Below are 25,212 nucleotides of genomic sequence, written 5' to 3' on the forward strand. Positions count from 1 at the left end.
CTCATCATAATGGGCCACCAGGGGAGTACATAACTGAGGTGCCAGAAGTTTGAAGTACTCATTTGCGAACCCATCCATTCCTGGCTAAGAGCCCAGTGTCAAAGTTTTAATAACCTTCTGCACCTCTATTCCCTGAATTGGGGCTGAAAGCACTTGTCGCGCCTCTGCCCTCAGTTTCGGCATTCCTGATTCTTCCAAGTAGTCCCAGGTCGAGGGCCCCAATTCACGGTTACCTGTGGCGTACATGTCCTCGAAAAAAGCGCAGAATCCCTCCAGAATCCCTTGTGGAGTGGAAGCCCTCCTCCCCCTCTGATCAACTATCGTGGGAATAAACTGGCATGAAGTACAGGATCTTGTAACCCCTGCGAGCAATCTCCTCGTCTTGTTGCCAAAACGTTGAAATTTTAGACGGCCCACTAATAATTGTCTCTGGGTTTGCTCGTGCAAGAGTGAGTTAAGAGCCACTAAAGCGGTATCCATTTTATCTTTATTTACTCTCGAGGGGAATGAGATATGTCTCTTCTTTGCTAACTTATACTCCCTTTCTAAGCGCAGTATCCCAGCGGCCAACCTCTTGGTCCTAGCTATTGATAAGCAATCACCTCCCCCCGCATGACTGCCTTGGAGGCCTCCCAGAATATAATGGAGGAGTCGCATGAATCATCATTTGTGTCTACATAAATTGCCATTTTGCGTGCAGGTGTTCTAAGAGATGTTTATCCTGGTAGAGGTATGAGGGAAATCGCCACGGCCGGACCCCAGAAATGCCCCCAGTCAAGTCCAGAACTAGCCAGATCAATACATGATCTGATACTGCCATTGGGCCCAGCTCAGCCTCTCTGACCCTGAAAAACCATCCTGTGAAATCAGTGTTGTAGTCGATTCTCGACCAAGACTGGTGCACTTTGGATTGATGGGTATAGTCTCTAACTGTGGGGTTATACACTCGCCAAGGGTCCACCAAGTGTAGTTGTCTGCATAGGGCCGGCAGTCCCCTCCTGCTCCCCAGCCCCGGAATTGCCCTAGGGGAGGACCTAATCCAATGCAGGGTTAATACTTGATTGAAGTCCCCCGCCCAGATCCAGGGGGTGTCAGTATATTGTAGCCCTAAGGAGGTAAGTGGTATGAAAGAAGCCGGAACTATAATCATTGGGAGCGTATACCCCACATAAATAGAACCTCTGCCCTTGGTAGTTAATTCGGAGTAAGACTATACAACCCTCTGAGTCTTTGTAAACTAATTCAGTCTGGCAGGGGAGTCCCTTTTGATCAAGATACTACCCCACTTTTCCTGCTCCCTGAGGAGGAGAAAAAACACTCCCCCACCCTTGTTGTTTAAGTTTTTGATGTTCTATATCCTTAAGTTCAGTCTCTTGGAGACATGCTATGGTGGCACCCTTACGCCTCAGCTGGGTCAGGATTTTATATTGTTTCACTGGGGACTTAATGCCAGAGACATTCCAAGATACGATTTTTACCTGGGAGTGATCAGCCAGGTAGTTTTGCTTTAAATGTAAACGCTGGCTTTGCTTTGTTCTGCTTCCGACTGTACCGCTCACAGTAATGCTTTAAATGTAAACGCTGGCTTTGCTTTGTTCTGCTTCCGACTGTACCGCTCACAGTAATGCTTGGCTCTGCTTCTTATTGTACCGCTCACAGTAATGCTTAAATGTAAATGCTGGCTGGCTTTGCTTCTAAATGTAAACCAAGTAAGATCAGCATGAACTGTTGACAAGCTTAAGGCAAGTGAGATCTGATTGAACCAATGCAGAATACACTGCCCAGACGAACTGCCTCGCGCTGATCACACCGCTCATAGATACGATGTGGACACCGCAGATTGGACTGACCACAGGGTTCACTGCCAACTGAGACTCGCCATCACGTACACTCCTGCAAACGAGATCTACCTCTAAGCGCACTACCCCACTGAACCAGATGCCGCATGCTCCTATGTACTACTCTCACATGGTATTGTTTATCCTATACACTGCTGCCCTAGAAAGCGCTGTGGTGCCTTAAATGCTGATATGAACCCCAGCAAAACAATCCTAACTCTCTACTGTCTCACCCTACTCCTACACATATACACAACCCACGACACAGATAACAACAAACCCACACTCACAAATCACACACCACTTACACACACACCATGCCCCCACCCAAACAAATAACAAAAAACCTGAGAAACCTAAACCCATGGACACCAACAGAGGTTATCAAAAGAAGACACCAAACCAGCACATCAAGAAAACAGACAACTGATAAAAATCACAACAAATTCGAACCCAAGGAAGCAACACCATTAATACAAATAGGATACACCAACGCCAGATCAATAACAAGAAAACTACAACGTAGCTGACTGGATACCGCAGATAACCTTGACTTCCTTCTCATCAATGAAACTTGGATCCATAATTCCAAAGACCCGATAATCATAGAGCTATGTCCACCAGGATACAAAATCACTCATTGGACAAGAGAAGGAAAAGAGGCGGAGGCATAGCTATAATTTATAAATCCCAATTCACAGTTACAACAACAGCTGCATCAACCTCCCCAACTCGAAATAGCCACAGTTAGAATCACCCACCCTAACCTACTGATCAACTAAACATAATCCTATTCTACAGACCCCCGGCTAACTGGCAAGACGCACAGACACACTTCACAGACTTCATATCAAATACTTGTCTGTCCTCCCAAAATGTCCTCATAGCAGGAGACATAAACCTCCATCTTGAAGACACAAACTCAAACAACGTACACAATGCAAGGAATTCCTCCAACTATGGGAGATCCACTGGCCTAACATGCAACCCACCCACAAAAAAGGCACACACTAGACATCATAACTCATAAATTTCATCAGAAGCGAACCTCATATTCAGGGATACAAAATGGACAATCACACCATGGTCAGATCACTACAAGGCAACCACCTCCCTCCTCTGGAAAACAAAAGAGAAACAACAAAACAAGAAAAAAAACCTACACTACGAAGGCAAAATAGACCCTCTAACATTCTGGCAACAAATATATACCGAGGAATGGACTACAACTACAGAATCACCCCAATTCTACAAGAATGGGACAACAGATGCAGAACAGTGCTAGACAAATAGCACCGCTCCAAACGAGAACCTCACATAGGAACAACTCAATCCCATGGTTTAATGAAGAACTGAAAAACTAAAACACAGGTCAGAAGACTAGAAAGGGTATGGAGCAAAAAAAAAGATGACACACACTCAAATAGTGGAAACAAGTACAAAGAAATACAATACAAATCAGACATACCAAAAACGCATTACAAAACTATAATAGGACCAAACTACAAGGACACGCACAAACTCTTTTCACTTGTAAACAATCTCCTAAATACCACACGGGTCACCTCGAATAGCACACACCCCATCGGCAACCAACCTAGCAACTATTTCAACGAAAAAAATTACAAAGTTACGACGCTGATACCGAGCAATGCCATTGAGTACACAAGCATCCTCGAATGCTTAGACCCAAATCCTGGGGAATACCCAGCCGATCGATCATGGTCCAATTTTGACCTGATCTCAATAAATGAACTCACACACTGGCTCAGTAAATCCAAATCTCAATGCAAACTTGACACTTGCCCTACCAGCCTAATAAGATCCGCACCCAAACAATTCAAACAAGACCTCACGAACCAAATAACTTTAGACTCATAAATGGGCTCTTCCCCACGGAAAATGGAAACATCTACTCACTCCTCTGTCTAAAGATACCAAGAAAAGCACAATGGACTTAACCAACTACCGACCAGTCGCTTCCATCCCACTCACACAAAATTGATGGAAGGCATAGTGACGAAACAACTCACGGAATACCTGACCAAACACTCAATTCTACATGTCTCAATCAGGATTTCGATCAAATCATAGTACTGAAACTGTACTAGTGACGGCAATGAACACATTCAAAACAACGATCGCAACTGGCAAGAACATACTCATTCTACAATTCGATATGTCTAGTGCCTTCGACATGGTGGATCATGGAATACTATTACACCTACTAGAGTACTTCGGAATCGGAGGCCCAGTTCTCAAATGGTTTGAAGGATTCCTCACCACCAGATCCTACCAAGTAATAACGAATACGGACAGATCACCACCTTGGAGACCAGAATGCGGAGTGCCCCAAGGATCCCCCCTCACCAACTATCTTCAACCTAATGATGACACCACTAGCCAAACTCCTAGCCAACCAAAACCTTAACCCATACATATATGCCGATGATGTTACGATCCATATCCCTTCAAAAGCGACTTAAATGAAATAACCAACGAGATCAACCAGAGTTTCCAGACTATGCACTCTTGGGCGGACTCATTCAAGCTAAAACTCAACGCAGAAAAACTCAATGTCTAGTTCTCACCTCCCAATACAATACAAACAACTACCCTACCATAACACACCCTACTGCACACTTCCTATCTCAGAAAATCTGAAAATCCTTGGAGTCACAATTGACCGAAACCTCACTCTCGCACCCACGCGAAGAACATGACAAAAAATGTTCCAATCGATGTGGAAACTCAAAAGAATAAAACCTTTCTTCCCAAGAAACATCTTCCGCACCCTAGTACAGTCCTAGTAATAAGCCACTTGGACTACTGTAACGCTCTGTACGCAGGCTGCAAAGACAGACCATCAAGAAACTCCAGACAGCCCAGAACACCGCCGCCACTCATTTTTGGAACCTAAATACGAAAGTGCGAAACCCCTCAGAGAGAAACTGCACTGGCTCCCGCTCAAGGAACGTATTGAGTTCAAGATCTGCACGACTGTACACAAAATCATTCATGCAGATGCCCCCACTCTATATGCTAAACCTAGTGGACCTACCACCCAGGAATGCCAAAAATCGGCCCGCAGATTCCTCCACCTGAACTTCCCCAGCTGTAAAGGAATGAAATACAAACAGGCGTATGCTACCACCTTTGTGTACAAAAGCACACAATATTGGAACGCACTACCCATGGCCCTGAAAACCATAACCAATCTAACAAGCTTTCGCAAAGCTCTGAAAACACATCTCTTCAACAGAGCCTACAAAAGTCACCCTCAATGAAACATATCATTCCGCAAACTACATAAGGCACCTACAACACCTCTCACACGACCTTACCTAACACCTTTCCATCTGAATTCCTCTTTCACCTCAGCTTATGATTGACTGTTTTGTTCTTTCAAATCATGTAACGACGTTTTTCATTTTCCATACTCTGTAAGCCACATTGAGCCTTCAAAAGGTGGGAAAATGTGGGGTACAAATACAATAAATAAATAATAAGTAATAGATCCATTGCCTTGATCACCCCCAGAGGCCAGCCCCTCCCCCCGGGGGATCCAATCGCAAGTCAGAGCAGGGGATTGCCCTAAATTCCAATAATCCCCAATCAGTGTCACCTTTTTAGTGCCCAAACACACATACACTTCCACCGCACTCTCATAAATCCAAGAAACCCTCCTCCCATTCCTCCCCCCTCCCCCATGCACTCCCCTCCCCACCCTTCCTACCTTGCTCACCCCTTCTCCCCCGAGTCCTCCCTCCCTACTCCCCAACCCCCTGTGAACCTACATTTATAGAGTCACCTAAATGTTGAGAAAACTGGACCCCCATAATCAAATTACATGAGACCCTTTTCACAGTATCCCAGCATAACGGAATACATCCTACCATACAGTGGAATCAGACTTACAACGCTTGAGAGCTAAGTCCAAACTGTTCATCTCACTTGAGGTTCTTCAGTGTATTATTTCCTTTTCTTTCAAGACCCCCCACAAACTCTCTAGCGGCGGAGGCAGAGGTAAAGGAGTTCCAGCGTCCATTCTGCTTAATTTTTAAAACAGCGGGGTATATCAGCATGAACTGGATGTTCAGATCGTGTAGACAGCTGCACGTGGGGTGAAAGCTTTGCGCTTCTCTTGCAACGCGGCGGAATAATCTTGGTATATGCGGACTGCGCTGCCTTTAAACTTCATAGCCTCTCGTTTTATGCGGTAGCCATTCAAAATTTCCACTTTGTGGAGGTAATTGTGGATTTTAATAATCACCGTGCGCGGTCCTGTACAGCCCTCTTGCGGCCTTCCAATTCTGTGAGCCCGCTCCAGGCTTAAAGTCCCCGCATGATCAGATAGTGTGAATTTGTCTTCAGCCATTTTTCCATCTCCGTTAAGAATATTTTGTCCCCCACTGACTCTGGGATCCCTATGAGTCGTAGGTTCGATCATCTTGACCTATTTTCCAGGTCATCTATTTTTGCGGAGAGGGAGGCAACAGTTGATTGAAGTTGTTTCAGTTCCGGGGAAGCAGCCTCCGCTGAGTTCTCCAAGTCGGAGACCCTTTGCTACTAACTCCCCGGTCCAGCGGGTAAGATCTTGTTTGGCCTCTTCATACGTTTGCAAGCTGGGTTAAGATTTTTTCCATGCACGGTTCCATAGCTGCTTCCACGGCGGTGGTGATTTGAGCCAGCTGCTCTTTTATGAACCCCACGCTCCCGCTCAGCGGCCCTTTGCGTTCTGCTGGTTCTTCGCCCGAGCGAGGTTTTCCTTCTCTCGCTTGGTGCTTCTGCTCGCCATTGTTTCGGGGAAGATTCTACGAATTTGTCCATGTGGTCTCCTCGTCCCCAAGTAAGAAATAGCGTGTTGTTTTTAAAAAAAACGGGTCAGTGTCCAAGATTGGGCCCAGTTCCCTCAAAGAGAGCAAAGCACACGTCCTGCTCCCTCTAGCACATCACGTGACTCTCCCTAGAGATCAGGTTTAAGAGCTTGCCTGCTGTAATCAAACAACACTAAGATACTGTTTAAGCTCTTTCCTGTCCCACGCCTGACACAGCCTCCTCTTCTAGGAGTTTTACAATGGAGGGCAACAAAGATCCCTTATTCATCTAGGCATAGGTATCCTCCACCCTCCTGTTCCTCCCAGTCAACTCAGGGATCTCGCTTTCATGCTAACAGCCGAGGGCCCAAAAGACCCTACTAACTCCATAGTAAAAAAAAACAGGGATGGGGAGGAAGTGGCGTCACCAAGCAGAATGGCTGCTTGAAGAGCTTGCTCCCACTCACCCACGCCGTTTTCCTAGCGACTTCCCAGAATCTGAATTTATTTCAGCTCTTTTTGATCAGTGGAGCATAGTTGAGAATCAGGGCGTTTGGTGACAATGAGCTGCAAGCTAACTTGTCTCAGTTTACGTACACTGGCAGCTCAGTAGCGAACCATAAGGTGGACCTGAAACCACCACCCATGTGCACCTTGCAGCACTTGGGGAGCTCGTCTCCTCGAGACCTGTTTACATAGAGAGAGGGCCCGGAACAAGGGGTTTAAGGCTGTTATGCGAGGGCATCTCATTGCTTTAAAGGCTCATGTGCGGAAAGAGTGCTACCAGGCGGAAGATTCCTTGCAGAAACACTTGGCCGGGGTGGAAAGGCTAATAGTTGTGCGAGACTCTCAATCTCCCCCTCAATCTTATTAGATCAAGCACATAACTCCGGCAGGAGATCTATGGGTTGCAGCTGGCTGACATCTTGGAGCAGCTGCAAAGGGTCCAGCAGGCCCATTTTGAGTTTGGAAATAAGGCAGTAGACTTCTGGCCCATAAACTAAAAAAAGAAACAAGCCGAGCACATGTCTTCCACCTTTCAGATGGCAAACGGTGCGGTGACTTCTGATCGAATGGATTTGCAATTAATGTTTTCAACATTTTTTTGAGAGACTTTATACCTCTGATATTTGTCCTTCAGAGGACGAATCTCCTGCTTATCTGGATCAGTTCATTTTACCGAAGCTACAGAGGGGGCCCAACATAGGTTGTCTAGACCTATTGAACAGGGGTGAGATTTTACAAGCAATTCAGACTTTGGCTCCTAGTAAGTTTCCCGGCCTTGATGATTTCACAAATAAGTTTTATAGACTTTGGTAAGGCTTTTGGCCCCCCCTTTTTTGCAGGTGTTTAACTCGCTAAGGGATGCACAATCACTTCCGAGACTTGGAATTTGGGCGTATTACAGTTTTGCCTAAGCCTGTTAAGGACCCACAATTATGTAGCTCTTATAGACTGATTTCTTTACTAGGGATTGATTATAAATTTTTACTACGATATTACAACATTACCTTCCACTTTTGGTTCATGAGGACCAGGCTGGGTTTGTCCATGGGCGTCAAACTTTTGATAATATCCGTAGGGTGCTTCACCTTATCCATTACATTTGTTCCATGGAGATTCCTCTTTGTCTGCTTTCATTGGACGCCGAGAAGGCGTTTGACTGGGTACATTGGCCTTTTTGTTTGTAGTTTTGGAGAGAATGGGAATATCGGGGTGTTTTATCCATTTGCTTCATCTTTTATATAAGGCTCCCACTTCTTCGGCTCGGGTTAATGGTAGACATACTCTTCCATTTCCTTGTTTCAGGGAACGTGGCAGGGTTGTGCTCTATCTCCTCTCCTTTTTGGATTGATCATTGAGCCCTTGGCTGTTCATATCCGTACGTATCCAGATATCAAGGGACTGTGGCGGGGGACAATCAAATCTTGGATTCTCTTATTTGCTGATGATATACTCTTACCTTAACTGACCCCAGTACTTCTTTTCCAATTCTGTCCTTGGTTTTGCAAGAATACGGCTGGGTTTCAGGCTTTAAGATAAATATGGATAAGTCAGAGGCTTTGAATATCACTGTTCCAGACTGCCAGGAAGCAATGTTGCGATCCAACTTTCCTTTTTGCTGGGCATCGCAATTTATCAAATATTTGGGGGTTAATTTGACGAGGAGTCTGGAAGATCTCTATGAAGCAAATTTCCCCTGCTAAATTACGAGAGCTGTTCTGGGAACTGGATTGGTGGGAGGAATTGATGATCTCTTGGCTTGGACATATTAATGCAGATAAAATGATCCTGCTTCCTAAATCGCTGTATTTGTTTATGGCACTCTCAATCTCTCTATCTGATAAGGTCTTTCGGGGCTTGCAAATGAGAGTGTTTTCCTTTATTTGGAATAGGAGGCCCCCACAGGTACGTCGAGCGGTAATGTATCAGTCGCACGCTCATGGGGGAACGGGAGTTCCTTCTTTTTTTCTCTATTACCAGGCAGCCCATCTTAGAATTCTGGCTGATTGGCTTCAAGGGGGGAGAAAATTTTGGAAATCTTTGGAACAAACTTGGTTTGTCTCATATCCACTGAGAGCCATCCCTTGGTTGCCAGATCGGTTGTTGAGAGGTGTGGTCAAAATAGCTCCGCCACTCATTCGTTGGCCTCTTATGACCTGGAGTGCAAATTGAAGGCGTTTTTTTTTTCCTGGGCGCACACATTTCCTTCACATATTTATCCGATTTGCACCTAGGTTTTATTCCTGGGACCTCCGATCCCTGTTTATGGCAACTGGGAAAAGCTAGGTCTTTGTGAGCTTGGGCAGGTGTGGGAAGATGGGGAACTCCCAGCTTTTGGGGAAGTGCAAGAGGAATATGGGGTCCCTTCCTCCAATGCATTTCAGTATCATCAGTTGCGAGATTCTATCCTTAGGCGAACAAAGGAGGGAGTTGAGCTAGCAGAAACACAAAGCGGGCGATGGCTAGTGGGAGGGGAAGAGGAGGGATATCTAGAATATACAAGGCACTCCTCCAGCAGGCTAAACCTATTATTTACTACCTACAGAAGTGTGAAAAGGCATTAGGTGATTCTTATGAATATTCAGAGTGGGAAAGTGTTTTAAATCTTTGCTTAAAATGTCAGTGTCTAGTGCCCTTGTGGAGAATGGATACAAGATACTCTGTTGCTGGTATTATACTCCCCAGAGGCTGGTTAAAATATTTAAAGTGGGATCAGCCCTATGTGGTGCCAGTGTGGGATGGAGGGGGATATGTATCATATTTGGTGGTCTTGTCCTCATGCTCAAGAGTTCTGGACTAAAGTTTTGAAGCTTGTGTTTAGCTTGACTAAGACCACCTATCCCAAGAAAATGGAATCCTGTCTCTTGCATGTCAGACCGCAGGGAGGGAACTTGAACACTCATCAGTTAGTTACGCAAGTGTTTGTGGCCAGTAAATTAGTATTGGCAGCGGCATGGAAGCAGCGGACTTTACCGGGCCTTCCTGTGATACTATGCAAGTTGGACTATATTCATTTGATGTCTAAGCTTACAGCTATGTGTAAAGGCCGTATATTGTCCTATCACTGCATTTGGGATACATACGTTATGTGGTCCTCTCATCCTGACTCTTCTTTGCTTAATTCAGAGGGGATGGTATGGGGGGGGGGGGGGGGAGAACTGGGGGGGGGGTTGGGGGTTGGGTGTAGTAAAATGAATGTTAGGTAGCAGCCTGTATTATATTCACTATTGGGAACTTAACCTGTGTTTGGTTCTGATGTTGTATTTACTAAGCTTTGTTGTATTTCAATAAAATTAAATAAACTTAAAAAAACAAACAAAAAAAACAGGGATGGGGTTTTGACAGTCTTCAGCAGAGCACATCTTCAGTCTCCATAGCTGACCTTTCGACCTTCTGGTAAGAGGGTGGGCTAATGTTTTTGCACCAAGATGGCCCATTACAACCTCAGACCAGAGGTCTTTTGGACAAGTCTGTGAAGGATACTGGGTGTAATTAGAGATGAACTTGCCATATTGCCTACAGAGAGCATATCAATCAAAGCCAAGCGCTCATCATGATGAATTACTTACCAAGGAATGCTCTGTTACTTATTTTAGGCCAGTGCGGTCGAGAACATTCTACTGTGAGAAAGAGGGCAGAGATTTTATTCCATGCACTTCATGATAACAAAAATGATGGGGGGAGAGTAATGGATTTTTGTCCCTTCCTAGGCCTAAGGGCCTTGAATAAATATCTGCCCAAGCAAAAGTTCAGAATGGTTTCATTATGCACCCTCCTGCTCTCTGGACAAAGGTTGCTTATACCCCCATACAGACACATCCAAGTTGTAGGAAGGATCTGAAATTTATTGTAAGGAAACACATTGCCAGTAGGCTGATTTTAATTTTTAATGTAACTTTGTAAGTGACGGCAGATAAAGACCTGAATGGTCTATCCGGTCTACCCAACAGTTACTATCAGTTCAAGAGTAAATCAACAATGAACATGATATTATGTACTTGATCATGGTCTTTCTTTGATGTTTCTGGGACATAGACTATAGAAGTCTGCCTGGCTCTGTTCTTATGTTCCAATTACTGGAGTTGCCATCAAACCTCACTCCAGCTTATCTGAATCCATTTTGTCATTTGTAGGTCACAGAACATAAAGTCTGCCCAATACTGTCCTCATCTCTCTATATAAAAAGCAACACCAACGTTCTATGAAGCCTCCAGCCGGAAGTGTGAAGGGGGGCGAGATATCCGGTTTCCCTATGAGTGTCTGCCCCGCCCTCTCTGTAACACAGTCAGTGAAGGAAAACAGCAGAGCACGAAATCAAATCGCTGGCTCTGTAACAGTGAAGGACTCAGAGGGGGGAGGGGAGAGAGGCCAGAGGGCAGGGACACACACACTCCCACATGCACACAGAAGAAAACATTGCTAGCCCCCGTTTCATTTGCATCAGAAACGGGGCTTTTTTACTAGTGTTCCATATTACTGGAGTTTCTGTCGAAGCTCGCTCCAATCCATCCAATAATCGAATTGCAATATGTGGGACTCAGACCATACAAGCCATGTAAACTACCTTGATGTGTAATTTTTATGTGAATGGCAACATATTAAATTGTACAAAATAAAATAAATAAGGCAGCATATAGGTAAGGAGACCCCACATGCAAGGATATTGCTATCATGCTTGTCAGCAGAAAGAATAGTTAACTAGCAGGTGTTCTCCGAGGACCACAGGATACATATCTTCACAATGCCCTTCCTTCTCCCCTCAGAACTTAATTCTGTTAGAGACTTGAGTGATTAGGTCTCTTGCGACAACAGGCGAGAAGGCATGTTTATGCACGGTTATTTATTTATGATATTTATACCCCACATTTTCCCGTACAGTAAAAGAAGCTAAAAAGAAGTAATTACAAATATGAAACAAAATACATAAACCCACACATCAATAAGGCATGAAAAGGTGAACAAATATGTGGATAAAGGTGATCCGGTCAATATTGTGTATCTGGATTTTCAAAAGGCATTTGACAAAGTACCTCATGAAAGACTCCTGAGGAAATGGAGAGTGATGGGATAGGAGGCAGTGTTCTATTGTGGATTAAAAACTGGTTAAAAGATAGAAAATAGAGAGTAGAGTTAAATGGCTAGTATTCTTAATAAAGAAGGGTAGATAGTGGGGTTCCTCAGGGGTCTTTCCTGGGACCGCTGCTTTTTAACATATTTATAAATGATCTAGTGATGGGAGTAACTAGTGAGATAATTATATTTGCTGAAGACACAAAGTTAGTTGTTAAATCGTAATAGGATTGTGAAAAATTACAAGAGGATTTAAGTGTCATTGTTGATGATACCTTGAAACTCTGTTCTCAGTGTGCAGTGGCAGCAGCTAAGAAAGCAAATAGAATACTAGGTATTATTAGGAATGGAATGGAAAACAAAAATGAGGATGTTATAATGCATTGCTCCATAGTACGACCACACCTCGAATATTGTGTGCAATTCTGGTAACCGCATCTCAAAAAGATATAGTGGAATTAGAAAAGGTACAGAGAAGGTTGACGAAAATGATAAAGGGGATGGGACGACTTCCCTTTGAGGAAAGGCTAAAGCAGCTAGGGCTCTTCAGCTTGGAGAAAAGACGGCTAAGAGAAGATATGATAGAGGTCTATAAAATAATGAGTGGAGTGAAAACGGGTAGAAGTGAATCGCTTGTTTACTCTTTCCAAAAATACTAGGACTAGGGGGCATGCAATTAAGCTACAAAGTAGTAAAATTTAAAACGGATCGTAGAAAATATTTCTTCACTCATCGTGTAATTAAACTCTGGAATTCTTTGCCAGAGAACGTAGTAAAAGCAGTTAGCGGGTTTTAAGAAAGGTTTGGATAGCCTCCTAAAAGAAAAGGCCATAAGCCATTATTAAAATGGACTTGGGGGAAACCCACTGCTTATTTCTAGGATAAGCAGCATAAAATGTATTGTACTGTTTTGGGATCTTCCAGGTACTTGTAACCTGGATTGGCCACTGTTGGAAACAGGATGCTGGGCTTGATGGACCTTTGGTCTGTACCAGTATGGCAATACTTTTGTTCTTATATAAAGAATCATAAATATATAAAGAATTCAATAATAAAGCATAATGTGGAGAATGGAAGGGGGAGATTAGGCACCAGGATCCATTGACAGAAACTTTTCAAAAGGAAAGATTTCAAAAACTTACGAAAACCAGATCATCATGTTGGGATTTTATATTTTTCGGCAAGGAATTCCACCATTTAGTACCTTAGTATGAAAAAGTAGCTGAATATATAGATTTATATACTACTTTCTTACAGGTAGGAAAATAAAGACGCATGTATTCTCTTGCACCAAAGACTGAATTGTGAGAAGGCAGTAGCAAGGGGCAACATATAATCAGGGGCAATACCATACAGAATCTGAAATATGAGAGCACAGAGTTTGAATACAATCCTGGCCTTAATAGGAAGCCAATGTAAATGTATCAGCAAAGGAGTAGCCCTCTCAAAGCATGATACATGCATGACAATTCTAGCCGCATTATTTTGGGCAGTTAGCAGTTTACTTAAGATACATTCTTTACATCCTGCATAGATAGAATTGCAATAATCCAATTGGGTCAAAACAAGAGATTGGACAAGTAATCTGAAAATATCAATTGAAAAAAAGGGCCTAATGCGCTTTAGCTGCCAAAGTAATTTAAAAGATTTAGTAACTACCGAGGACACCTGAGAATCAAAGGTTGTGCCGATCAACAACAACAACAACCCCTAAACTTTTAGAGTGGACTCCAAAGGATAAGAAACAGTCAATGCTAAAATTGCTACAGGGATCATGGTCAAACAGATTAGTTATTACAAAAATTTAGTCTTCTCCCGATTTAATTTTAGCCTGAATTCAATGGTTCAGTGTTCTTAAGGCTTTGAGTAAAGCTGGAAAATTGTTCGTGGGCAGGACTCCATTGGATGACATCACCTATGCTTGAGGATATGTATCTGCTGTCCTCAGAGAACACCTGCTATAGGTAAGTAACTTTGTTATATTGCAGTGTTCTTTGTGGTGGTAGCCAAGTAATATTGTATGTTACCTTTTGCAGTCAACTTTTCAGTAAACTACTAATGGTCTTATATTATGAATATTGCAAGTCAGAACTGAGTTCATTAGTATAATTATATGTAGAGTCTCTATTAGAACAGCAGGAGTTGCTGAAGGTCAGAATTGTGGAGACCTGTTAATCTTGGGGAAGAGTGTGGTGCAATATTTTGCAGCAAAACTCAATCTATCATGAGGAAAAAGGATTGAGGAAGTGTAACAGACAGGTGCGGATTAACAATGATCTGGGCCCCTGGGCAACAGGGATTATTAGGCATCCCCATTCCATCCGGGACTGGTATGCCCCTTCTCTCTCCCCCTCCCACACTTCTGTCTCCAACCCCACCTCCCCCCAACTGGAGCGAGAAAAGAGCTTCCAATTAAAGTGGTAAGGGGAAGGAGAAGCTGAGTCCGAGCTTACCATCCTGAGGCATCCCATCTGATGTAACTTTCTTCTTCTGGAAGGGCACGCCGTGGCAGAGAGAAGTTCCAGCGTTGGCGGACCGGGCCTCAGGATGGTAAGCACAAACTCTTCTCCTTCCTCTTCTTCTTACGACTTCAACTGGAAGCACTTTTCTTGCTCCAGGTGGTGGTGGTGGTGGGGGGGGGGGGGGGGTCAGAGACAGGAGTGTGAGAAGGGCCGTCTCTGGCTGTCTTCAAATCTAAGCTAAAAGCTCACCTTTTTGTTGCTGCTTTTAACTCCTAACCCTTATTCACTTGTTCAGAACCCTTATTTTATCATCCTCACTTAATATTCCCTTATCTCTTGTTTACCTGTTTGTCTGGCCTAATTAGATTGTAGCTCTGTCGAGCAGGACTGTCTCTTCAATGTTCAAGTGTACAGCGCTGCGTACGTCTAGTAGCGCTTTTAGAAATTATAAGTAGTAGTAGTCGAAAGGGCGTCCCAGTCTAGGGGAGAGAGGGATGTCGGCACATAGGAGGGATGTACGGGGCCCCGCCACTTCCCTGGGCACTGCCCAGTTGAATGAATGGTTACTCCACCCCTGGTACCAAGAGCTGTTGAAGTAGCTGATACAACAGCAAGGAGCTGGAGAGCCATTCTGTGAAGCCTTGACCTGACTCTCAGCTGTAACATAAGTATATGAAATAATTCCTGAATTTATGTTGATTTATCTTTCATGTAGGAATGGCCCCAGAAACATCAAGCTTTGATAATGTATTTAGGTCCCAGGGAGAGGCCCCCAGAGGAGCCAGTACAGAAACCTTTAAGGCCTCCTTTGTACATTCGTATTTACAGAAGGCTTGTCAATTACTGGGCACAACCTAAAGAAGGTAAGAATCAACCTGTTAGAAAAATAAACTGCAACACTTTCCATCCAGGTTTGCTCATCCACACCTTTACAGTATTGTGCACTAAACAGGTGATACTTAGTTGCTGGAGCTGTTTCATACAACTCTAGTGTACCAAGGGCGTAGTGGTGGGGACAGTCTGCCCCAGGTGCAGGCAGCAGGGGGATGCGCCTAGGAGGCACACGGCTATCGCTCTGCTGGTCCTCTACCCAGAACAGGAAGTTGATGTCATAGGGAGCAGAGGACCGGCAGAGCTGACAGCTGTGCGCCTGCTCGCCGCACCCATTGCTTAAAGGAGGAGAGCTGTGCCCCGGGCGGCAACTAAGGTAGGTACACCACTACATACAAATTCAGTTGATTGGAGCATTTCAAACATGACAAAGATTTCAGGGGGATAATGCAATCGATTAATGAAACTTTTTTTTTTTGGTTCTTTAAAATAATCTAATCCCTTATTAAGGAGCTCTTTAATTTAAGTTCTCTGAGGACAAGCAGGCTGCTTGTTCTCACTGATGGGTGAAATCCGCGGCAGCCCCTCCAATCGGAGATCTTCCCTAGCAAAGACGTTTGCTAGGCCTCGCGCACGCACGCACACCACGCATGCGCAACCGTCTTCCCGCCCGAACTCGCTCGTGTTCGTCAGTCTTCTTTTTTCCTGCGCTCGGGACGGCTGTGTTTACCGTCATTCTGTGCCCTGAGGAGACCCTCACGCTTTTCTTGCGTCCTTCCGTTTCGGAAGTCTTCTTTTTGATCTACTTCGCGTGTTCTTAAAAAAAAAAAAAGAAAGTTTTCCTTTATTTTCGAGTTCTTTTTCCCGTGTAAGTTTCCTTTCGCTTTCAGTAGCGACCCTGTTGGCCGCCCGTACGGGTTCTTTCTCCCTTTATTTTTGGTGCCTTTGCCATTATCGCAAATTTTGATTTCGCTGGCGTGATTTTTCCGCCCATGTCATCGAAGCCTCCCAGCGGCTTCAAGAAGTGCACCCAGTGCAACCGGGCTATCTCGCTCACTGATAGGCACGCCTCGTGCCTTCAGTGTCTGGGGGCTGGGCACCGTCCTCAGGCCTGTACTCTCTGTTGTTTGTTAAAAAAGAGAACTCAGGTGGCGAGATTGGCCCAGTGGAACGTTCTGTTCGGGGCCTCGCCCGGTGCTTCGACAGTCTCAGTATCGAGGTCATCGGCCGGTGCATCGACGGTACCGAGGTCATCGACCGGTGCTCCAGCGTCTACGGTACCGAGATCATCGTTGGTACTGATGTCGTCGGAGGGTGCTTCTTCGTCCGGAGTGCAGGTGAGGGCTGTCCATTCCCCTGCTGGTGGCAGAGCCCTCGAGTAGGTCTCCCCCTGCCTCGAGGGCTCCTGCGGTACAGCCCCCCCGGGATCGAACTTCTTCGGATCCGGCCCCGAGGAAGAGGCACTTGGATTCGACGTCCTCCTCGGCAGGTACCGGGAGGTTCCGGTGACATGCTTCATGTGAAGGCAAAGAAGCATCGCACCGGTCACCTTCCCGTCGTGGTACCGAGAGCTCTGGGTCGCTGAGGGAGTCGGCACCCATAGGCATCGACGCCGGGAGGACCGCTCACCCTCTATTCAGGAGGTGTCGATGCGCTCTACCCTGGACAGCCCGGTACCGCCTCCGCGCCCCCGAGCAGATTCTCAGTTCGTCGCCTGTACTGGACTCCAAGCCTTCCTTGACAGCCGCTCTAAGCGAGAGCCTCCGGGCTATCTTCCAGGGATCCTGGAAGAGCTGTTGCACCCTTCTCCTCCGGTACCGGGGGTGCTTGCGCCGCCGGTGCCATCGAGTGAGGCGACGGCTGGCCCCTTGCCTGTCGTGAGGTCTCCGGTGCCGGTACCGCTTGCGGTGCCCGCGTCGGCTGCCTCCCAAGCAGACTGTCTGACGACGTCGATGGAAGGAGCTTCATCACCACCGATGCGGGAGTCTACTTCTCAACGTTCCCACCATGGCCATGTGTCTACGGAGTCGAGGCGGGCACGGCTTCGGACAGAGGTTCATGAACTAGTGTCCGACACCGATGGTGAGGCCTCGTGGGAAGCAGAGGAAGACGTAAGATATTTCTCAGATGAGGAGTCTGACGGTCTTCCTTCTGATCCCACTCCCTCCCCTGAAAGACAGCTTTCTCCTCCTGAGAGTCTATCTTTCGCGACCTTTGTCCGGGAAATGTCTACGGCCATTCTCTTCCCTGTGGTTACGGAGGATGAGCCAGGGCTGAAATGTTTGAGCTTTTGGTCTATCCTTTGCCACCTAAGGAATCGTCCACAGTAGTACCCATGCATCAGTCTTCAAGAAGACATTGCGTTGGCGAACTGGGCGAAGCTGCTAACTAATCCCCACATTCCCAAGAAGATCGAATACCAGTATCGGATCCATGGGGACCCGGAGTTGATTGCGGACCTCAGTTGCCTCACGACTCTGTGGGTTGTGGATCTGGCCCTTAAGAAGGTCAAGAGTTCTAGAGAGTATGCTTTGGTGCCCCCGGGCAGAGACTCTAAAACCTTGGATTCTTTTGGGAGGAAGGCCTACATTCCTCAATGCTCGTGGCCAAAATCCAGTCTTACCAGCTCTACTCGAGCATTCATGTGCTGGAACAATGTGCGGCAGTTGGCGGACTTGGTGGATAAGCTCCCTTCTGAGCAAGCCAAGACCTTTTCAGCAGGCGGTCAGGCAGCTGAAGGGCTGTGTCGTAAATTCCTGCCATGGGTGTTTACGATACTTTTGATGTCTCGTCACAGGCCGCTGCTCAAGGTGTGGCGATGCGACAGACTCTCTTGGCTGCATGCCTCCGACCTGGAAAATAGGATTCACAGCGGATTGCGAATTCTTCTTGCGGGGGGATAATATTTTTGGTGAAAAGGTCGAACAGGTGGTAGAGCAGCTCCACCAGCGGGACACCACTTTCGACAATTCTCCCACCAGGCACCTCAGCATCTACCTCAACTGGTAGACGTTTTTATGGTGGAAGAAGGACTGTTACCTATTCTTCTAATAGGCGTAAGTACAATCCTCCCTCTCGCTAGCCTGCTGCCCAGGCCAAGCCCCAGCGCAGTCGTTCTCAGTCAACAGCGTGCGACTCAGCCGGCCCCTGCAGCCTCCCCAGCAAAAGCAAGGGACGGGCTTTTTTGACTGCTCCAGCAGAGCATAGCCGAAGTCAAAGTGTTCGTGCCGGACGATCTGCCGGTCGGGGGGAGGTTAAAATTTTTTCACCAAAGTGGCCTCTCATAACCTCCGATCAGTGGGTTCTCCAAATAGTCCGTCCAAATAGTCCGGCTGGGATGCTCCCTCAATTTGGTTTCCAAGCCTCCAAATTGCTCAACGGGAGCTCAATCCTTCAGCTTCCAGCACAAGCAGGTACTTGCAGAGGAACTCTCCGCCCTTCTCAGCGCCAATGCGGTCGAGCCCATGCCACCCGGGCAAGAAGGGCTGGGATTCTATTCCAGGTACTTCCTTGTGGAAAAGAAAACAGGGGGGATGCGTCCATCCTAGACCTAAGGGCCCTGAACAAATATCTGGTCCGAGAAAAGTTAGGGATGCTTTCCCTGGGCACCCTTCTTTCCATGATTCAGGAAAACGATTGGCTATGCTCTCTGGACTTAAAGGATGCTTACACTCACATCCCGATACTGCCAGCCCACAGACAGTATCTTCGATTTCGTCTGGGAACACGGCATTTTCAGTATTGTGTGCTACCCTTTGGTCTCGCCTCTGCGCCCAGGGTGTTCACAAAGTGCCTGGCTGTGGTAGTGGCGTCTCTACGCAGACTGGGAGTGCACGTGTTCCCTTACATCGACGATTGGCTGGTGAAGAACACCTCCGAGGCAGGAGCTCTACAGTCCATGCAGATGACTAGTTGACTCCTGGAGCTACTAGGTTTTGTGATAAATTATCCAAAGTCCCACCTTCTTCCTGATCAGAAACTCAAATTCATAGGGGCTCTGCTGGATTCTCAGACAGCTCGTGCCTACCTTCCGGAAGCGAGGGCCGACAATCTTCTGTCCCTTGTTTTCCTGGGTACGAGCATCCCAGCAGATCATAGCTCGGCAGATGTTGAGATTGCTCGGGCCACATGGCCTCCACAGTGCATGTGACGCCCATGGCCCACCTCCAAATGAGATCAGCTCAATGGACCCTAGCGTCTCAGTGGTACCAAGCCGCTGGGGACCTAGAGGACATAATCCTGCTGTCCACAGAGTTTTCTTCAGTCCCTCCATCGGTGGACAATTCGGTCCAATTTGACTCTGGGACGTCCTTTCCAAATTCCTCAGCCACAAAAGGTGCTGACGACGGATTCGTCTCTCCTGGGTTGGGGAGCTCATGTAGATGGGCTTTCACACCCAAGGGAGTTGGTCCCTCCGGAGCAAGATCTACAGATCTTGCTCCAGGAGAGACCATCTCCCTTGGGTGTGAAAGCCCATCTACAGATCAACCTGCTGGAGTTACGAGCGGTCTGGAACACTCTAAAGGCCTTCAGAGATCTGCTGTCCCATCAAATTATTCAAATTTAGTCGGACAATCAGATTGCCATGTATTACATCACAAGCGGGGGGCTCCGGATCTCGCTCCCTGTGTCAGGAGGCCGTCAGAATGTGGCTTTGGGCTCGCCGGAACAGCATGTTTCTTCAAGCCACGTATCTGGCAGGCGTAAACAACAGTCTGGCCGACAGATTGAGCAGGATCATGCAAACTCACGAGTGGTCACTCAATTCCGAGTGGTACGCGAGATCTTTCAAGTGTGGGGCACCCCCTTGGTGGATCTCTTCGCCGCTCAAGTCAATCACAAGGTCCCTCAGTTCTGTTCCAGACTTGAGGCCCACGGCAGACTAGCGTCGGATGCCTTCCTCCTGCATTGGGGGGAGGGTCTCCTGTATGCCTATCCTCCCATACCTTTGGTGGGGAAGACTTTACTGAAACTCAAGCAGAGATTGAGGCACCATGATCCTGATCGCTCCCTTTTGGCCGCGTCAGATATGGTTCCCTCTTCTTCTGGAATTGTCTTCAGAAGAATCGTGGAGATTGGAGTGCTTTCCGACCCTCATTACTCAGAACGAGGGGGCGCTTCTGCATCCCAACTTCCGGTCCCTGGCTCTCACGGCTTGGATGTTGAGAGCGTAGATTTTGCCTCCTTGGGTCTCTCAGAGGGTGTCTCCAGAGTCTTGCTTGCTTCCAGGAAAGATTCCACTAAGAAGAGTTACTACTTTCTATGGCGGAGGTTTGCCGTCTGGTGTGACAGCAAGGCCCTAGATCCTTGCTCTTGTCCTACACAGACCCTGCTTGAATACCTTCTGCACTTGTCTGAGTCTGGTCTTAACACCAACTCTGTAAGAGTTCATCTTAGTGCGATTAGTGCAGACCATTACCATGTGGAAGGTAAGCCAATGTCGGGACAGCCTTAGTTGTTCGATTCATGAGAGGTTTGCTTTTGTCAAAGCCCCCCGTCAAACCTCCTACAGTGTCATAGGATCTCAATGTCGTTCTCACCCAGCTGATGAAACCCCCTTTCGAGCCACTGGATTCCTGCCATCTGAAGTACTTGACCTGGAAGGTCATTTTCTTGGTGGCAGTCACTTCAGCTCGTAGAGTCAGTGAGCTTCAAGCCCTAGTAGCTCATGCTCCTTATACCAAATTTCATCATAATAGAGTAGTCCTCCGCACTCACCCTAAGTTCTTGCCAAAGGTGGTGTCAGAGTTCCATCTGGTTCAGAACCAGTCAATTGTCTTGCCAACATTCTTCCCCCGTCCGCATACCCACCCTGCTGAACGTCAACTGCACACGTTGGACTGCAAGAGAGCATTGGCCTTCTATCTGGAGCGGACACAGCCCCACAGACAGTCCGCCCAATTGTTTGTTTCTTTTGATCCCAACAGGAGAGGAGTGGCTGTCGGAAAACACACCATTTCAAATTGGCTAGCAGATTGCATCTCCTTCGCTTATGCCCAGTCTGGGCTGACTCTTGAGGGTCATGTCACGGCTCATAGTGTTAGAGCCATGGCAGCGTCAGTGGCCCACTTGAAGTCAGCCACTATCGAAGAGATTTGCAAGGCTGCGACGTGGTCATCTGTCCACACATTCACATCGCATTACTGCCTACAGCAGGATACCCGACGCGACAGTCGATTCGGGCAGTCGGTGCTGCAGAATCTGTTCGGGGTTTAGAATCCAACTCCACCCCCCTAGGCCCATTTTATTCTGTTCCAGGCTGCACTCTCAGTTAGTTGAATAAGTTTAGGTCAATCTCAGTTATTCCTCGCCGTTGCGAGGCCCAGTTGACCATGTTTGTTGTTTTGAGTGAGCCTGGGGGCTAAGGATACCCCATCAGTGAGAACAAGCAGCCTGTTTGTCCTCGGAGAAAGCGAAAGCTACATACCTGTAGAAGGTATTCTCTGAGGACAGCAGGCTGATTGTTCTCACAAACCCGCTCACCTCCCCTTTGGAGTTATGTCTTCCCTTGTCTTTGTCTTTGCTATTTACTGGACTGACGAACACGAGCGAGTTCGGGCGGGAAGACGGTCACGCATGCGCGGTGTCCGTGTGCGTGCGAGGCCTAGCAAATGTCTTTGCTAGGGAAGATCTCCGATTGGAGGGGCTGCCGCGGACGTCACCCATCAGTGAGAACAATCAGCCTGCTGTCCTCGGAGAATACCTTCTACAGGTATGTAGCTTTCACTATCTGCTCATTGAGCACTACAAATATAAAGCACATCCACGGCATCCAGAGAAACATCTTATATTTTGTATGCATTGCTGCTATACTTCTATCTTTTTTTTTAATTTGTACCCCACGCTTTCCCACTCATGGCAGGCTCAATGCGGCTTAGGTACTTATTTGTACCTGGGGCAATGGAGGGTTAAGTGACTTGCTCAGAGTCACTAGGAGCTGCCTGTGCCTGCAGTGGGAATCGAACCCAGTTCCCCAGGACCAAAGTCACCACTCTAACCACTAGGCCACTCCTCCTGTACCCCTTGTATATGACTGCCTCTATATGGGCTGACCTTAGGTGGGTGTGGGGACAAATCAGCTTGTTGGTGCCCTGGAAGACTGACTTGCAGTACACCCCATGGTGATAGGCAATCATAGTGCTTATGATAGGGCTAGAGTGGCAGCATGGATCGCCCCAAAGTGTAGGGTAGGGGTTCCCAAACCTGTCCTGGAGGAACTCCAGCCAGTCAGGTTTTCTGGATATCCACAATTAATATGCATATGAGAGATTTGAAGACCCAGTCTTCTCTTATGTCCCCTATGGAATGTCTGCTGTGCCTACAACAAGCTTGCACGATCTCGTTATCTCTCATACTTACCATCTTTCTTCCCTGAGACAGCTTTCCTGAAGATCCTGCTTTACTTGCTGCCCTCCGTCATGGAGTTTACCTTTTCTCCCATACACTTTGCCCAGTTGGTTGTGGTAGTGGTGTTAGGTTGTTACTCTCGCCTTCTTGTAAGTTTCAACCTCTTCTTCCATCTCGGTCTCACTGCTTTCCTTCCTTTGAAGGCCCATTCCACTATCTATTCAGGTAGCTGTCATTTATGGATCCCCTGATAAGTTCCTGTCTTCCTTTTCACTGACTCTTGGGTTTCTGTCTTTCTTGAACCATCCCTTGCCCGCATTCTTGGGGAATTTAGTATTCATACTAATGATCACTCTGACTCTTTTATACCTCAAAATTTCTTGCTTTAACCTCCTTATTCAGTCTTCAGCTCTACTCCATTACCCTGCTCACCAGCATGGCCACTACCGTGATCTTGTCATCTTTTCCAACTGCCTAATAATTTCTCTATCTCAGTTCTTCCCCTCTCAGCCTATCATCTGATACTTTGTACTTAATTACCCTTCCCCTCAGTCTTGTTCAGACACTATTAAAGCATCACCACTAAAGCATTTAGGAATCTTCGGGCTGTTGATCCGTTAGCTCTCTCCACCAGTTTCACCTCCCTCTCATCACTTATATTATCCAAGTTTGCCAGTGAGGCCAGCTCTCTATAATACTATTCTCTCCTCTGCTCTGGACACTCTTGCTTCTTCCATTTTCTGTTCTGTAAGATGTTCCAATCCCAGCTTTGGCTGACCTTTAGAATGCACTAGCTACATTCCTGTACCTTCTCTTTTGAGTGCCTTTGGCTAAAATCCCATGCCTGGGCTGACTTCATACATTTCAAATTCTTGCTGACTTTCTCCTAATCTGCCCTTGCACTTGCCAACAAGACTATATCCATTTGACAAACTCTTTCGATTCAAACTCTCACCATCTCTGTTCCATATTGAGCTCCCTCATTAAAATGCCTTCACCTCCAAATTTCCCCCATCACTTTCTACCCAGGTACTTCCATGACAAGGTTCACAAGGTTAATTTTGAGTTCTCCACCAGGTCCCCTCCATCTCTATCCCCAGCTTCTTTCCCACAACCTTCCCTCAACCCCTGCCACCCTTTCTTTCTTTTCTAAATTCACAGGAGAGGAAACTGCACATCTTCTTTCTTTCTCCATACTCACCACTTGTTCCTCTGATCCCATTCCCACCCATTTACTCATGTCTATCTTCCCTAATGTTATCCTTTTTATCTGTCTTATCCTCAATCTATCAATTTCCAGGGCAACTGTTCTTGGTGCCTTCAAACATGCTGTGTTTACACCACTCCTCAAATCTTCACCGGACTTTACTTGCCCTTCCAACTATCATTCCATCTCCTTCCTCCCTTTCTTTTCCAAGCTACTTGAATGTGCTGTTCATTGCCCCTGTTTTGACTTTCTTTAATCTCTGTTTTCTCGATCTCACTACAATACCCTCTGTAGTCTAGAAAAACATCCCTTGCCAAAGTGTCACATTTACAAAACAGGAAACTAGGTTGTGAGCCCTTGGGCCACTGCCGAGGAGCGGCAGCGGCAGGCAAAACACCCCACACCAGTGACAAGGCAGAGCTTTAATGAACAGTTAGGCTTCACCTGCACCTGGCCACCTTTCACCAAAGGTTGAGCCCTTGGCTTCAGGTGGCCGCAGGACTTGTAGGACAGGGCAGGAACAGGATCCCAACTAGGTTTGAACAGGGACTGAGGGTCAGAGGGGAAAGGAACATACAGGGACAGCAGGGCAAGGAAAGGGTAAAATAAAGGGCAGGACTGAAAGCTGAAAACAGCCACTAAAACAGGGAGCAAAATACTGACTACAAGACACAAAACTAAAAGCTGCAGAGCAGCCACTAAGATACAAACAGACAAGGACTACACACAAAACTATAACCCAGAGACAAGACTAACAAACAAAAAACAAGCTAATCTAAGTATCCACAGACTAACTAGAACAGACAAGAATCAAGGCAGGAAACCAAACTAGAACTGGACTCAGCAGAAGTGCACCCGCACCCCAACATACCAGGGCCTTAGACGCGATGCAAAGGCAAAGCCAGAGAGTTTCAAAATGGCTAATAAGCCCAGACAGGAAAGACTCAGCTGCAGCAATCACCAGGAAGCTATGGTGGCTGTGCAGGCTCAATCCAAGCAAGCAAACCTGGTAGCCTGGAAGATCCGGACGGACTCAGCTAAAATCTGGAACGGGTGATGGTCCATAGCAGCCACCTGTACTGGCCACCAGAGGGCGAGGAAAGCACAGACGTAACACAAAGTCTCCAGTAACCTGG

The 25,212-nt window shown here is 46.7% G+C and overlaps 1 protein-coding gene across 2 annotated transcripts in view; it reads left to right on the forward strand.

Annotated features, from left to right (window-relative positions):
- The window catches only part of AGK (acylglycerol kinase), a 731,903-nt gene that overhangs the window by 617,286 nt on the left and 89,405 nt on the right, over positions 1 to 25,212 (forward strand). For both annotated transcript variants that reach the window (XM_030216389.1, XM_030216388.1), the window contains exon 12: positions 15,407 to 15,554. In XM_030216389.1, the coding sequence (XP_030072249.1) occupies positions 15,407 to 15,554 (148 nt within the window). The remainder of the gene's footprint in view (positions 1 to 15,406; positions 15,555 to 25,212) is intronic.

The sequence above is a fragment of the Microcaecilia unicolor genome, chromosome 10 (assembly GCF_901765095.1).
Source record: "Microcaecilia unicolor chromosome 10, aMicUni1.1, whole genome shotgun sequence".
In the NCBI taxonomy this organism is placed as follows: domain Eukaryota; kingdom Metazoa; phylum Chordata; class Amphibia; order Gymnophiona; family Siphonopidae; genus Microcaecilia; species Microcaecilia unicolor.